Genomic DNA, 16,437 nt, shown 5'->3' on the forward strand with positions numbered 1-16,437 from the left:
GCAGGTTTGAACGGCTGATGGCACTTGAGAATCTAGTGTATGTGCTAATCAAATGAGTAGTGTTGTTTGAACGAGAGCGAGAGAGAGAGGGAGAAAGAGAGAGAGACAGAGACAGAGAATGAGAGAGAGAGAGAGAAAAAGAGAGAGAGAGCAACCCTGGAGTGGCCTGGGCTTCACTCTGAGGACTCACTGGCGTAAAGACTGCGGTTCTGGGCCAGGCTCTCTGCCTGTTTGTCAACCTCTTCAACAGAAGACAGGGCCTTGTAGCGGTCAAAGTTGACGCAGGACGAGAGGTTCATCATCAGAGTGGAGAGGGTGCTGATCTGGTTCACGATGAACTTGTTCTTCTCCAACAGAGCCGTCAGATTGGCTGTGGAAAAAAGAAGAGTGAACAGAAAGTTCAGTTCAATTGAGCCTTATGTTGATAATCTTAGTTTATAATATCAAGTGATAATATTGGTAATACTATGTAGATTCTCAAGTTATAATTTAAATTTGCAGGGGAAAAATTATTCAAACAAGCATTACTATATTATAAGAAGGTTGTCATTCAGAAAAGGAAAAAGAATTCATTGCTTAGAATTAATCTACTTGTGGATCAAACCTAATCAGTCAATAAAATACCCTGCATGTTTCTCTGTGATAAGTCCATCCAGATTATCAGCGGGTGAGATCTGAATGAAACTCTTCATGTTTGAACTTACAAAAGTTATTGAGAGTGGCACTGATCTCTTCAACGTCAATGTTGGTCTGGGTCTTGACGAAGTTTTTAACAAAGGAATTGCCAAGTGATCTCTGTAATGGAAAATGCACAGAAATAGTCAGCAAACACATACGCACACATGTACACACACACACACTCACACACACACACATACACACAAGCCAAGTGAACCATGCAGAGGTGAATGATGGAGCGGTTACGAACGTGTCTTCTTCTCTTGTGTCATACCTTAAGCATTGGCAAGGTTTTGTTCAGAAGTTTTGCTGACTCCATTACATAGGATGATGACTCTAACCACTCCTGAGCGTGCAATTTCAGGTCACCAAATTGCTGTAGAGTGTTATTTGACTGCAAGAGAGATGTAATTTTGTTGAAAAATACATAAATGCCAAACAATTTATGCCTCAGGAAAACAATGTCCCTTCGATTTTCAGTGGGACTGTGGGGCTCTTTGTGTGTGTGTGTGTGTGTGTGTGTGTGTGTGTGTGTGCGTGAGCCTGTGCATGTATGTGTGTGTGTGTGTGTGTGTGAGGTGCATTTGGCATGTGCCTACGACAGTGCATGCATCTAAACACATCCTCCTCAACTTCTGTCCATGTGTCTAGCACTCGAAGGAGCTCAAAAAAAAACAATAACACAGTCAAGATGTGCATAAACATATAAATCAGCATTATCACGGCAGCATGCAAACAGTGTTAGTACGTGCAGACGTTGTTAATAAATTTGGCTCTGGATCGGCGGAGGAAGTTGGGTCAGTGCTGTAGAACCTGTGTTTGTGTCGTTACCTTCTCAATGATGTCTCTGGTCAGAGGCGTGTCTGGTGTGTAGAGCACCTGCCCCAGTAGCATGGGTTTCAGGAAAGCCCAGGCTATAGCGCCCCCTGTGGTGTTTACCATGTCCAGGTAGAGGTTCATACAGAATGGAGCTGCAGAAATGAACACACATGCACACTGTAAGCCACAAGCACAACACTGACTCACTTTAAGTAACAAGACTTCATACCCTCTGCATTCATGATGTGGCAAAGCAGTTCTTCCCAAGAACAAAGAACAGACAGAGACAGAGAGAGAGAGAGAGATGCTTAAAATTCAAAATAGAAAACTGAACAGACAGGGACAGTGAGGAAAGCAGGTATTTGACTGTCCACACTGTAGTACGCTGGTGACCATATCTGCTGAGTATCATCCGTGCTGCCTTGGCACATAGTTCTCATAAAAATAGAGAGAGAGCTTGTTTCGTACTGGCACTCCGTGGGATCTTGAACTTGTCGATGATGTCATCGAGCCTGTGGCCCTCTTTGAGGGAGGGATCAGCCTCTGTCATGATGGGCAGCTTGGAGATGCCTAAGAGGGAGAGCACACCGCTCTTGCACATGGCGCGGGAGAGGGTGGTGAACGTGGCGCTGCTGGACATGGTGGAGCGCTTCCCTCTCACCAGCTGGAGATGACAGATTAGAGCAGAGAGAAAGAGAAGAAAAAAACACACACACACACACACACACAGCCAGAGTGAGTCATGCACTGTAACACCAAAATGAACCGTCACGGAGGGGACAAAAGATCCAGACGAAGCTGAACTTTTTCTTCTGATGAAACATCCTGGACAACAGGTTTAAGCATAGTCCTCTCAGACAGTGCACACATGTCGATGCAAAGAAATAAAGCAAACAGTTAAATATGACACACAGGAAAAACAAATAAATAAATAAACAAACAGGGAACGATTGCGCAGTAACATATGGGACAACTGCAGCCGCAATGAAAACAACAGGAAAAATGACAAACAGTCCAAAGGGGATCTTGCGAATGTATTGGCACAAGCACTCACACTGTGGAACTCAGAATCGGCCACCAGGTTGAGGTCGGCGAAGGCGACCAGGTACTCCTGCAGCTGGCTGATGGCAGGAACAAGCCTGCTCATCATGTCTGTCAGGAACCTTACTGTCTGCAGCATGACCCCAACTATGCCCTGAATGTCACTGGCCAACATCACCTGGAAGACGATGAAATAGTATTAGATACTCAGTCACAAGACGACAAAAAAAAAACAAAAAAAAAAAGACAGAAGAAAGAGAGGGAAAAAAAATAGCGCCGGTTAGAGGCAGTTTCCTTTCCTCGTGTAATGTAGCATTAATCAAACCGTGGAGTAAAATTCTTTCTTGTTTTCTCAGAGACTGAAACCATTAAAAGTTTCCTAATCCTGATGCAGACCTTTTACCTGGTCAGTGACTGATCCGGTTGTTTATAGAGTATCAGTCATTTTTCATTTAGTCAGTTTTCCATAATGTCATGATGTAATCCAAATGATGTTGTGAAAACACAGCCTTTTATTCTGCTGTGTGCAGTTGTACCGTGCATAATATTTGGAATAGTAATTCATCACTTATGATCAAACATGGGAACGCTATTGAGAAACCATGCACTGAATAGGCTCATGGACCCTGAGCTGGCCAGTGAATGGAGTTTATCTTAAGAAAATCGAATATCTTAAGAAAGTATGAGGTGTGTCTTTCACTCCTTGCTATACATTCTGTACAGAGCTGTGTGTTTACCCACTCCATCTGAGTCAAAATGATATAAATATTATATATGTAAATATTACTCAAGCATCACCCTGTATTATTTCACACTGTTCCTCACCACCCCTCATGAAATACACTCACCTCACGTGCACCTGCCCACAGTCCTCACTACAGCAGTGCGGAGTAAACATGACCTTATATATCCCATTAAAGACTATAACAAAGTCTAACAGCGGGAGGGCACAATTGTATAAACATTGACAAAGAGATTAAGACATGGCTCTAAATGGTGGTGATATTTTGATCATTTGAAGAAAGGGCTATTGTTACCCTGTAGATGGTGTTTTCCAAATCCATGTGACGAATCACCAGGACCACCATGCTGTACCACTCTTGTGGGGGCAGCGAACAGAAAACCCTGAAGATCAGCTTGTGTGCAGCATCCAGCTGCAGGACGGACGGATCGGGACAGTGACGCAGGTTGGCCAGCCAAGCTAAGATCTGTCAACAGAGGAGAGGATGTGAAAAAAGAAAAAGAAAACCACATTTCCATTAGAAATGACAGGGAAGGCAAAGCTAACATCTGATATAAAACCAAAAAAAAAAAAAGTCTCTTACAGAATTCTAAAACATTCTGTGATTATTCAATGGACAATATCATAAAAATGAGAACGTCATATATTTTAAAGCTGATAAATTCTACTTCTTTTCCTAAGATTAGGTGTGTGTTATAACATGACTCACTTTGAGTTCAAATTTTTGGAAAAGTCATATCTTTTTTTACAAAAATAATACATCTGTCTTTATAGCTCTGTGTGTGTGTGTGTGTGTGTGTGTGGGTGCATATGTGCGTATGAAGGTGTGCGTGCGTGCATGCGTGCGTGTGTGTGTGTGTGTGTATGTGTATGTGTGTGGGTGCATATGTGCGTACAAGGGTGGGCGTGCGCGTGTGTGTGTGTGTGTGTGTGTGTGTGCGCGCGTGTGTGTGTGTGTGTGCCTGCAAGCACGCAAGCATGCGGGCGTACGTGAGTGCATCTGTGTTAGCGTGTGCGGGAGGGAGACAGAGAACCTGAAGGTTGCTGCTGGGCAGAGTGCTGTTTAGCAGAGTGCTCAAAAGCTCTGGAGAAATACTGGTGAACTGCATGACATCCATAACAAACGCAGTCTTGTTCTTGATCAGGTCTGACACTTTCACTTCGGCTGTCACAACATAACAAAAGACAATGAGTCAACTGACAGAGGATGGAAAAGCTGACATACGATGATTACCAATGGAAGATAAATAACACAGGGCTCAACATGTCAGGGCTCAATGACACGTCATAAGACTGCAGACAAGGGACTACTACTAATCTTGACCAAGACTTTAAGATACCTGCAGAACTCATGTTGATATCAAGGGTCTTCAGACTGGTGATGTTGAACCCGAGAACATTTGAGATGACAGAGCTCCTAAAACATAAAGAGAACACAAGCAGTCATTGCACATACCTTAACGTGGTGTTTCACAACCCCACACTTCCCACGAGAATCTTACCATAAATGTCAAACAGTTTCCTCTAGCTCACCACTGGCACATCAGATACAGTTTATAAAGACAGTAATGATGAGATATCTGGGTCAAGCATCTATGTGAGTCCTAAACTGAAAAAAAAAGTATAGAAGTGTGTGCAGGTTCTGTCCTCACTGCCTAAATGTCTGGCCACACTGGTAGAGTGAAAACAAAAAAAAATAACCAGGTATAAGACATAAGGGTTCGTCCTGACCAGTCTGTCTGGATGTTGTACATGGTGGGGTCTCCGATGAAGGTCTGGAAGAGGGCGTCGTACAGGTCAGTGCTGTCTTTCACCAGGTTACTGGTGAGCACATGCAGAGCCTGGACTGTGGGCACGACCGTGTGACACAGCACCCCCGGTCCGAGAGACAAAGCCTGACTGATTTGCTGGACGGAAGACATCCCCTCCAGTTGGCACACCTGCAATAAACATTCAAAGAGGATATGAGCGGGGTACACAAAAGCAGGCTGACAAAGTGTTTCATACCATAGTAACAGAAAGGAAACTGATGAACCTTATCAACACTACCCATTAAAAAAAAAACGGTGTGGTTCTCGTAAACTGTGTCTCGTAGAGAGGGCTGTGTTGAAAGACGGTAGGAACGTTTACGTATGATTATTCGACATGTTGTCATTTCACCTGTGTTAAAAGGTTGTCCAGCGTCCTGCTGAAGTTGGCATCCAACCAGGCGGTTGAGGAAAGCTCGGAGGCAGTGTGAATTGTCTGAAGCAACAAGTGCAGGTTTTCTGAGAGAAGAGGGAGAGAGAGAGAGAGAGAGAGAGAGAGAGAGAGAGAGAGGGATTGTAACGTTACGTCATAGTCCAACAAGCAACCAATTAAGAGCTTAGAGAGACTTGTTCCCATAACTGACAAAAGGAGCACCGTGATGTTGTCTACTGATACAGATCTAAGAGGTCTACAAGCAGAGTACCTCAGGATAAGACAGTTACACAGAAATTAAAACGCGTTAAGATATGAACATTGATAAAGTACATGGATGACAAAAGAAAGACAAAAGCAGGGAACTGTAACAAGTTGTACACTTAAAGCTGTAAATCACAAAATGTAGCAGATGAGAGTGTAAAAAAAAAAAAACCTCAGCTCAGAGGAATTCTCAGCTCTTCAAAGAAAGAGAGGTCTAAATAAAGCTGAGAAGCCGTGCAGCTTAAGAAGCAGAACTAATTGCATAATAAGTTATCTAATGCCTCTTGGCATATCGGCAAAGGGCACAAGATCACCAACAAAAATTCACTGTGGAACTAATAAAGGAATGGAACTTAACTTGCAGCTGCACAAACTTTACAAGAATGTCCAATAAACAACAGGGGGTCTGGCCCAAGATTTGAGCAGAAGGAATAAGACTGGTTAGAGCAATTGAGGAATGGGGTGGTGGGGGGGGGGGGGGGGTGACAGAATTCTACTTCTGCTGGAGTAATAAAATTTAATAAGGTACTGAGTGGCTTCCTCTTGGAGGCTGTCCCCATGCCTCCTGGCTTATCGCAAAGTGTTTTTGCAAAGATGACATTAAGCATATTGTGCACGGTGTTTTACAACGAACAACATGAAATCTCATAATTTTAAGGAAATACAGCAATGTACAGACATTGTTTAAGATCTAAGAGGATTAGGGAAGAAATGAGAGCAAAGTCACTCTTAGGAGGATTAGAGACTCTTCAGTATGCTGTGCTATTTTCTTTCTTTCTTTCCTTCTTTCTTTCTTTTTCCAGCTGTGCAAATTAGATCTGTATTCCAAAATGGCGAATTAAAAACGAGATGTCAGTTTACTGTGACAGTCTGCTTAGCTTGATAGCACAATTCACAATTGAAAAAAAAAAATGAATTTGTTTTCTTTGCAAAAAAAAAAAAAAAAAAAAAAGAGGTAAACCGAGTTTTACTTGACACGGGTTTTAAAACATGAGAGTAAACGCAGTCATAAATGATAGAAGGTTTTGACGGATGTACCTCGAGACTCATTTGCCAAACTCCTGAGAATGTCCCTAATCAGAGGGGCAAGCGGTAGGTCACTGGGAAGACTGTTAGCGATGTTTGTCAGCACCCCTGGCAGTCTGAAAGGAAAAGAAAAAAGCATAATCAATTCCCTAAAAATCCTTTTCAGCGTTTTTACTGAGTACAACTGACTCTCAATGGTTTTTGTCTATTTTTGAATATAGTACTGTGCAAATTAGTCAAGCATAGATCGATTATGATAATTTCTTTCCACGAGCCCGAGAGTATGCTTTTTCCAGGATTGTGCACCGGCTTTATTTTTGAAGATGTAAGCAATTGTTCGGAGTAAATGCCACCCAAGCAGAAAATATGAGATGGAATTAATAAAATCACAAAAGACAGTGATGTTGAGTCTCGTTAAAAACCTTATATCAACCTCAAGACCCATATACACTCAAATTAACTTACTTTTCAACCCAGTTAGTATCATTCAACATCAACAGATGGCCTATATTCAGCTTGCCAGCCACAAGCACCACCTTCGCCAGCTCCAGCTCCATACTGCTGTTGGCCAGAATCAGGAAGTTTTCAATGGTGTGGAGAACCTGCTGAGTGATTTCAGCTGTCTGATCCAAGGGGTTGTTCACAGTGTTAATGATCAGCAGTATTCTCCTGATGGTTTGTTCCAAATCCCCAATGATGCTACCTGTGGTCTCCATGGCAACACCAGGCACCAGAGTAAGAAGCCTGTGGACAGCACTGGCAATCAGGGCTGTAGCACCCTCTACGTTCCCTGTGGTGCTGGTGTAATTCAGGACATTTGACACTGTCTCCATGATCTGAACAGACATGTTGAGGTAAGGTCTTACCTCGGCTGGCATTACCGAGGACAAGGAGACTATTGTGTTGGTCAGAGAGTGGATGACGTAGGGCAGCTGGACTGGGGAAGAACTTGCCATGAGGCCCTCAAAAAGACTTCTTGATACCTGGTTGGACACAGTCAAAAGTACATGAACAATGTCCCCTGCACTGATGCCCATGGACACTGGCATCTCAGTGACGTTCAGAGAGGAGAGAAGTGACATTGTGACCTGTTGAGAGATGTTAAAGAAGGCTGGCCTGATGTCAGCGGTGCTGGATATTCCAGACAGGGCTGTGACGAGAGCTTGCCGAACTGGATTGACATATTCTCTCAGTCCCTCTGGTAAACCTGAGGTCATCTGATTGATTATCTGGCTCACGAACATTTGTTTTTCAATTTCGCTGGTAAAGGTATGATCAGAGGCAGACAGGTTCCAGAGAGCATAGGTGGACAGAACGCTGCTCACGATTAGAGGCTGTGTGACTTCCTGGATAGACTGCCCATTGGGAAGCGTGGTTATACCAGAGATGGCCAAGAGATGGTCAAGAGAGGAGGAGATGATGTGACTAGACATCAGTACCTTCTCCATGTCCATTGGATGCGTCACGATCATGGTAAAAGCTTTGATCATCTGCCCAGATATGTTGAAATATCTCACATGTTCTGCAGGCAGGAAGGAGGCAAAGGCACCAACAGTCTGGTCTAAAACCATCAAATAGGGCTCCAAGCTCATCTGTGACTCGGGCTGTGATACAGCACTGATAATGTTCTGCAGAATGGCTGAGACCTGAGGGCTGATATTTGTGAGCTCTTCCAGATTCTCTGACAGGATATCGTTGATGGCAGTGAGGAAATGAATTGTCACGCTGCCGTTGCCTCCATGAGAGATAATCTGCGACAGCACGCCGTTAAGCTGTTCCGCCATGCGCTCAACCCTCTGGGCGATGCTAAGGGACGGCTGCTGGGAAAGCACCATGGAGACGTCAACCATTTTTCCCAGGCTCTCCGCCAATTTTTCCAATTTTCCAAGACTATCCAGACTCCATCCTTCATTTGCGATCTCTGTGAAGACCTCTATGAATTTCTGCCCATGGCTAGGGAGCGTTAGGTAGGACAGCACATTAAGAGCAGTGTCAATGGTCTCCTCCTCACTTGAGTGTCCTGTTAAATCTCTTGACATGCCTTTCAGCAGAATGGCAAGGTCAGGATTGGAGAAGAAAATATGAACTGTATGCATGATTTCAGATGGAGTGGGTGGAATAGAGAGAGCATAAAACAAGGTGTGATAGTCAATTTCGAGAAGGTCAAGGAAATCGTCCACTGGCTCCCTCTCCACCTCACGTCGGACCCTCCGAGAATTCCTGGTCTGTAACATCAGCTCTGGTAGACTTGAGTCATGGGTCATCTCATCTTGTAGCTGAATGAGGAAATGATCCATGGGAGCAAAGAGGTCACTGGTCCGAGCAATCTGCCTCAACATTTTCAAAACATTGCCCACAAGGTCAATGTAAATATTAGAATAGGACGGAAGCTGGCCAGCCATTTGTGTCACCGACAACAGAGCTGCCCTCACCATGTCATACACCCTGGACAAGATTTCCATTATGAACTCTAAACCATGATGTTCAGAGGTGCTCCACCAGTTGACAAAGTCAATAACGGTTTCGAAAATGAGAGTGGTATCGTCCACGTACAGAAACTGCTCCATTACGTCGTACACTACGGGCCAATTTCCCAGAAGCCTCATCTGGATGATTTTCCTGATCACATCTTTTATCAGCTGGTCAATGGAATAGCCCTCAGGGTTGACGAACGGGTCACCACTAAGAAGACTATGGATGGACGCGTTTGTGAAATTCATGCCGGTGAGAAGAATGTCCACGGCTTCTATGACAACCTGCGGGTCCATTGTTGTGTCCTGGAAGTTGTCGTTGTTCTTTAGGATGTATTCCACAGCCTTTTGCAGCGCTTGGACATACGGGCTCAACCAAGGGGCTTGAGCCTCCACTTGCTCCAAAGCCATCTGTATGGAGGAAATGCTATAGAGAAGAAGAGAGAGAAAAGAAGACAAATGCTTTTTGGTTTACAGGACAACAACAACAAAATACATTTGGAAATGTTCTCTGCTTGAGTGTTTGTTACTCTTAAACAAGAGTTCATGATGACTAAATTTCAAGAACTTCAGAAGAAGCGATTAAGACAGATTCTAAAATATATGCCAAAATATACGCTTATTCCTACAGAGGCAAATGTTTTATCAGGCACTAACACCAACAGATAGTATTCAAGTTCATGCTGATGAAAACATCCTTAAAGTGCACTGGCATTTGGCTCGCAAATCCACATTAGTCCAGAGCTATAAATCATAACACATCTTTATCATGTGGTTATTCGTATTATTTAATCACAGTTTTCTGCAGTTATAAAAGACTTGGAATATTTCCACCATGGTCAGTAATCTAAGGCATAAATGTTCCCGTGGACCAACTTGATTGATTCACCCACAGATGCATAATGTGATTTCTATCACTACTGAGTTCATTACTGGGACAGGCACATAAGTGAAATCAATTTAAAAGCAGCAAGACGCAGATAACAGAATAACCAAGACTGCTTTATCTGCAGAGACCTGTTGTGAGGCAGGAGTCAAACTGAATAAATCAAAGTAAATTCAGATTTAATTAGTGTTCTCACTCATGTTGGTTTGCATGAACTGGGATGGTTCAGTTCTGCTGCAGATGATGAAATAATCATTCTAAATCTCTGAATGATTTTGAGTCTGTTATTTATAATCCAATCAACTGAGCAACAATCTTGACATGTACCAAGCATCCTGACATCCACTAAAGGCTGCTGTCGTGTCAAAAGCATTCTGAAAACTATTTTGTGAACAGTTCCTTCCTTAAACTGCAACTATTACCTTTGATGTAATTGCTGATTGAGGAACAAGGCATTCCAGTCAGCCTCACTCTCCAATTCTGTTACTGGCATGCTCGTCAGCAAAGAGATGTACTGCATGAGGTCATACGTGAAAACTTGAGCAGCAAGTGATTGGTTGAGACTTGCAGTGTAGAGAGACTCCAGCTGTGTCACAATCTCAGCTGCGGTGACATTCAGCATTGGAGGGTGCATCCATACGCCCTGTGTACAGAAGGTAAGAGACATGATCTATGATGTTATGTGGAAGCCTCTGAATTCAAGCAAAACAGGCTTAGTAGGCACACAGTACCATCTAGTGGAATGTTTTTGTAATCAACATCTGTACTTCAGAGTTGATAAAGTAAACATTTCTGAGGGAAAAAGACAACTAAACAGGCCAAAATTATCAAAAGGTTTTTTTTTGTTTTTTTTTTTTTAAATGAATGTCAAGTCAAGTCAAAAACAAAGCTGGTATCTCACCGTCATGTTGTTCATGGTCATCTGATTTTCTGAGTTGAGGGTGTTTTTTATCAGTGGGATTAGGCTGACGTTACACCACATCACAATGCTGGCTTCACTGATCCCTGCAGCTTCTCTGACCCCTTCCCATGTTCCAACAAGTTCACTGCAGTCTGGCATCTGACCATTCAAACTAGCCTGTCACAGAACAGTTGACAGTTATTGACCCTTATACAGAACAACTGGAATTTATTGACCCTAGATTTATATCATGACAAACCGGTTTGACTTGTAATCCTGTAACAGCAAAGGGCAAATCTCACACAAGTATCTATGACATCTATCTTACAGACATTTTGTCCTCTAAACACACAATAGCTTGGTGAGGATAATGGGTTTCCCACCCTGATTAAGACCATTGTTCACAGTAATCCTAAAATTTGATGCAACGGATGAACAGCTAGATCAAGAAGGTTCCTAAGCATTTATCATGTACTGTTGTTGTCTGCCTGCAAGAAGGTCAAAGGCAAAGGTATGGAATGTAGACAATTTCTAGCCTAAGAACTTCATACTATGTAAGAAACAAAAATAAAGCGTCTATTTTTTACTTTTTCCAAAAACAAAGTTATCAATTTTGACAGCAACGAATGAGAACGCAACTGGTCAGAACAACAGTCCTTACAATTCAGAACAAAGAAAAACCCGAAAAAAGACAATGACTGCCGTCAACTTTTTGTCATGCGCCATATGTTCAGAACAATGCATTCTTGAGATATTCTGTAAAACATCATGGCCCCACGTTATGACGATGCAAATGACTTTATCGCGTCAGAATGCGGTCTAACCTGCACAGTCGCCTCAATTGTGAGTTCAATTGCCCGAGGCAGCTCAGCAAAGACACCAGCCATGTTGAAAGTGCTGGTGTTCATGGCAAGGAAGATATCTGACATAAGGCTGGACAAAGGTCTCTGAAGGCTATAGATGAAGTCTGGAAAGGAAGAACAGAAGCCAAACAAATTTCGTTACATAATCTCTAATGTATGATGAATCCTTACATAAAAATTGCCAGTGGCCCTTTGAAACATAACACTGCTGCATACAGGTAAACATTCCACTGGGTAGAAATACTCTTTGAGTCTGATGTGTCCTATGGTAAATGTAAGGACAGAATAGAATAGAATAGAATAGAATAGAATAGAACAGACTAGAAAAGAATATGCTCCCATACAGTGCTCTGTTATTTTTCTTACCTGTCTGAGCTTGCAGGTTTTGCGCCATGGAAACAATAACGTCCCTCAAGATGTAAACGGTTGAGGAGTCCAAAAGAGACGTTTCGTTGAAAGCTGACAGAGCATGAGCTAGAATCATCTCCAACCTGTTTTGTGCGTGGAAAAACAGAAGCCAGCAAGAATTTAAAAACTGACGGAAAATCAGAACAACAGTGCTGAAAACCTCTCTCTGATGCAAACAAAACTCAATGGTGAGGGAACTTTCGAAATTTAGGTCATCACTCTTACCAAGCACCTCTTGCCAAAGTACTGCGCATTTGTATTATAGCATGCTTGTCTACTTTGAAGAACTCCAAAGAAAAATATCAGAACTCTATTTTGTCACCCTCATCGGTGCTTCAGTGTGTTCCATAGCAGGTGCACAATATGAGAAAAAAACACTTTAATGTCATGCTTCACCCAGAGTTCATATCCCCCCCCCCAAATGTCGCTTGCCTACCTATCAAAGGTTTGTGGATTGGCTGTTCCAGAGAGCATCTGGATAAGAACTGGGACAGTTTGTGTGACGATCTGAGCAGTTTGTGAGGTCAAACTCAGATTTTCATCACCAACAAGGAGCAGGACCAAGGACTCTGAGAGTCCTCCTAACTGTAACAACGACAAGAACAGCAACAACAACAGCGACAACAAAAATGGGTGATTAGTTTTGGGTGTAAACCTTGTTATGGATCACAGATTGTGTGTCTCCATACTGTTCTCATTACCAGGTGGCAAACTATGTGATAAAAAAAATAAAAAATATATAAATAAAACAAACAAAAAAAAAAACCATGAAACATTGCTTGTTCTTCGTGATTTTAACTATTGTGAGATAATAAATGTATACTGACAAAAAAAATTTTTCCTCATACCCACATCAACTGAGACTAACAGAAGTGACATTATTAAAGGCTGATAAGATGATAAGTGAAAACAATTCAGTAACTTGTACATAGCCAGCACTCCATAAAACCGGTTTCAGGTCCTGACAAAGATATCTCTTGAGAAGAACTTACTTGCTCGGTAAGGTTGTCAAGATTCTCAAAATCAAGGTTTATCAAACTCTCCCAGAAGGTCACGTTTCCTATGGAATATATGTAATTTTACTTTAGAGTGTCTCCATACCATAGTCAACACACAGCATATCACAGTCAACACAGCAACTACAATGACCAACTAAGAAACAAATCATCTTTGAGTTTAATGTTTTCTTCATGTGAGTTTGTTAAACATATACAGCCGATCATACAGGCCCCATTCAGTCTACCTGTTCTCAGTGGTTCACCAACCTTGATCAGAGCTGAGAATAAACTTTGTGAAGTCCAGAATAATAGATATGTAGGCCTGAGCACTGTTGTTCATAGGCAGTGAGAGCTGAATTTGTTCCATCACATCGACAATGCTGAAAAGTAACCATGTTAACAATTATCTTCATTATCAGTATTATCAGTATTATCTTCATATCAGAAATCACAATAACTACAATACCTATTATAATATTACACACGAACAATTTATGTGCTATGCTGTTACTGTTTTCTAAGAGAGTTTCATTTTTTAAAGCAAAGATCATTTTATATTTTAAATTTCATTATTATTTTGTCTCCATAACATTAAGTTGAAAATCTGTCCACATCTAGTTTTAACAACAAACCAACTTCACATTACTCTAAAGATCAGTGTACTACAGCATCCCCTTTAACTTACATTTCATTCCACTTGTCAGGTCCACCAGTCTGGGAAATGCCCTCCAGGTAATTTGAAACAAACTCAGTCATGGGAAGCAGTATCTCAGCAGCCACCCTCGGGACCAGACTCCTTATCAGGTCCTGTATCCTCTGCACAATGTCCAGAGTGTAATGGCGAGCGTCTGCATAGCTCATCTCAGGATAGAGGATCAACTGGAGTGAACCATTTACTACTGCAATAACATCGTGGACAACCGAATCAGGCAGGAGTCCAGTCTCATTGACTATACCCTGCAGGACAACTTTTACAGTGTCTAAGACGGCTGCTGCAAAGTTGGGATTTTGTGTTCCACTGGTGTGACTGGCAATTTCCAGGGCATGATTCAGAGCTTGAGAGACATGTTCAATAACTCCCAGGTAATTTTGCTGCTCCACTGAGAGCAGAGGAGTCAGGGCCTGGATTAGCAGGGCAAGGTCTGTCATCGGCGTGGTGATATTCATGGCATTTATGTCCCACCGAAGGATTTCCGAAATGGCAAAAGTAAGACGTGAATCCGTGAGCCATTCTCGTGTCAGGTTGAGGTAAGTCATGATCTGAGTTTCAATCTCAGCAGGGATACTTATGTTCATTGGAAAGCCAACAGATTCATAGTACTGTTGTTCGATCTCAAGACTTTGCTTTATCAGGTCCAGCTGTCCGTGCAGAATGGTGACAACTGCCTGGCCAATCATTCTCATATCAGCCCCATCCAAAGGGGGTTGAACATGAGTCATCAAGTTTTCAATCTGGCTGGTCAGCAGAGCACTGAAGTCTGTCTGAGCCAAGTTCAGTGCCACCTGCATTTCAGTCATGCTTAACAGAGGCACGAATATCTCTGAGAACATGCTGGCACTAGTCACGTTCTCCAGTTTACCTAGATACCACAGTGTAATCTGAGCATACACCTTCTGTGCATACAGCTGCTGTTTCATTAAGGTCGAGTTAATTGTGCTGTATGGATATTGCTCTTGGATGGCTATTTTCAGCAGACCCTCAAGTACATTTAATTCATTGGTGAGTGATGCAAGTGCCTCACTGGACAGGTTGAGAAGCTGAAGATTCTCTCGGATGTGATAAAGAGCAACCTTTAGAACCTCATCCGTTAGGATCAGAGAGTTGTTCCCGGAAGCCGACGCATTTCTGTTGTCCAGGAATTGTCCTGAAAGGGTCATAAGCATTGGATGGATGGTTGACAGGGCTTCTTTGACGGCTGGAGGCACGGGTGTGGCTTGCAAGAAACTGATGGTATTTTTAAGGAGATGAAGGGCACATTCTGTCTCTCTGGAGTTCATAGAGGAGGTCATGGTCTGGTTTTGCTGGCTTAAACATCTCTGTACGTTGACAACACTCATCAGATCAGTCAAAACTGTGGGTAAACTCGAGGCTTTTACTAGCTCTACAACTTGATTGAACTGATGAACACCGAGATTAGAAGCTTGGAGTGCCTGCTGAATACTAACTATACTGACGTTGGGAGTGGCATATACTTGCTGGAGGAAATTAAGTACCTGTGTAACAGTCATCGCTGAGGACCCTGGCAAGCTTGACATGTTCAGAGGTAGGATCAGATGCAATATGTGGCCAGTGACAGACAGAGTCATGTTTCCTTGAATGGGGAGTAATGGGACATTGGGTGCTGTACCAACCGCAAGTACTTCATCAATGTATCCCATGGTTAGGAATACTGATTGGACCTCGGAAAGACAGTCTTGACCAGTGGCTGAGCAAATGGTGAGATCTTCAATCAGGCCACGAGTGTGGTTTGCCAAATTCTTATAAAGATGCTGGTACTCAGTTGGCAAGAAAGCACCAAGATGTTCCAGGATGACATCTAGTACTGCCAACTCCCCTTGCTGGCTGAGCATCTGGATGGACCCTGGACTCAGAAGCTGGAGGACATTTGCAAGAAGAGGGTGGGTGCCAGATATTAGGTTATTTTGGGATCCTCCAGTCCAAAGTGCTTCCAGGTCCCTCAGACCAAGAGCATCCAGGATGTCACCAAGAATAGACAACGGGAGCTGAACGTTGAATTGTTCAAGTGACATGAGATTGGAGAGAATCTGGGTGTTTTTGTCCAGTATGTGGATTAAGCTCTCGAGGATCTGTTGTAGAGAGCCATCACCAAGCAGCTGCCCAGAGGAACTGAGGGACTGTGTTACAGCCGTTATGTAGTAGTCCCTGTAGATATTCTGGAGAAGAGCTAGAGCTCCCTGGAGTGGTCTAAAGAGACACAGGTCATTATTTCAGAGCATCTTATGACTACATCAACAACATGACAAGGACTTCAAATCTAAATAATCCATGCCAGAATTAAAAAAACAAAAAACAAAACACTTTTAAATGTCATTATCTATATGGACATTATTCCTTTGAGATTTCATAGCTTTTACAATGTTGTTTGGGTTTTTTTTTTCACCAACAGGTATCTGCATCTTTCATCTAATTTAACTCAA

The 16,437-nt window shown here is 42.6% G+C and overlaps 1 protein-coding gene across 1 annotated transcript in view; it reads right to left on the reverse strand.

Moving 5' to 3' along the window:
* The window catches only part of abca12 (ATP-binding cassette, sub-family A (ABC1), member 12), a 46,533-nt gene that overhangs the window by 19,426 nt on the left and 10,670 nt on the right, over positions 1 to 16,437 (reverse strand). Inside the window, exons 15-36 of the mRNA XM_030787622.1 lie at positions 13,964 to 16,204; positions 13,546 to 13,658; positions 13,273 to 13,340; positions 12,717 to 12,865; positions 12,239 to 12,363; positions 11,834 to 11,976; positions 11,010 to 11,186; positions 10,531 to 10,751; positions 7,217 to 9,649; positions 6,764 to 6,867; positions 5,441 to 5,547; positions 5,012 to 5,220; positions 4,630 to 4,697; positions 4,479 to 4,496; positions 4,315 to 4,439; positions 3,576 to 3,746; positions 2,552 to 2,716; positions 1,966 to 2,161; positions 1,510 to 1,649; positions 953 to 1,072; positions 705 to 795; positions 191 to 370 (exon numbers count right to left, since the gene is read on the reverse strand). Of these exons, the coding sequence (XP_030643482.1) occupies positions 191 to 370; positions 705 to 795; positions 953 to 1,072; positions 1,510 to 1,649; positions 1,966 to 2,161; positions 2,552 to 2,716; positions 3,576 to 3,746; positions 4,315 to 4,439; positions 4,479 to 4,496; positions 4,630 to 4,697; positions 5,012 to 5,220; positions 5,441 to 5,547; positions 6,764 to 6,867; positions 7,217 to 9,649; positions 10,531 to 10,751; positions 11,010 to 11,186; positions 11,834 to 11,976; positions 12,239 to 12,363; positions 12,717 to 12,865; positions 13,273 to 13,340; positions 13,546 to 13,658; positions 13,964 to 16,204 (7,364 nt within the window). The remainder of the gene's footprint in view (positions 1 to 190; positions 371 to 704; positions 796 to 952; positions 1,073 to 1,509; positions 1,650 to 1,965; positions 2,162 to 2,551; positions 2,717 to 3,575; positions 3,747 to 4,314; positions 4,440 to 4,478; positions 4,497 to 4,629; positions 4,698 to 5,011; positions 5,221 to 5,440; positions 5,548 to 6,763; positions 6,868 to 7,216; positions 9,650 to 10,530; positions 10,752 to 11,009; positions 11,187 to 11,833; positions 11,977 to 12,238; positions 12,364 to 12,716; positions 12,866 to 13,272; positions 13,341 to 13,545; positions 13,659 to 13,963; positions 16,205 to 16,437) is intronic.

Source organism: Chanos chanos, chromosome 10 (genome assembly GCF_902362185.1).
Source record: "Chanos chanos chromosome 10, fChaCha1.1, whole genome shotgun sequence".
In the NCBI taxonomy this organism is placed as follows: Eukaryota; Metazoa; Chordata; class Actinopteri; order Gonorynchiformes; family Chanidae; genus Chanos; species Chanos chanos.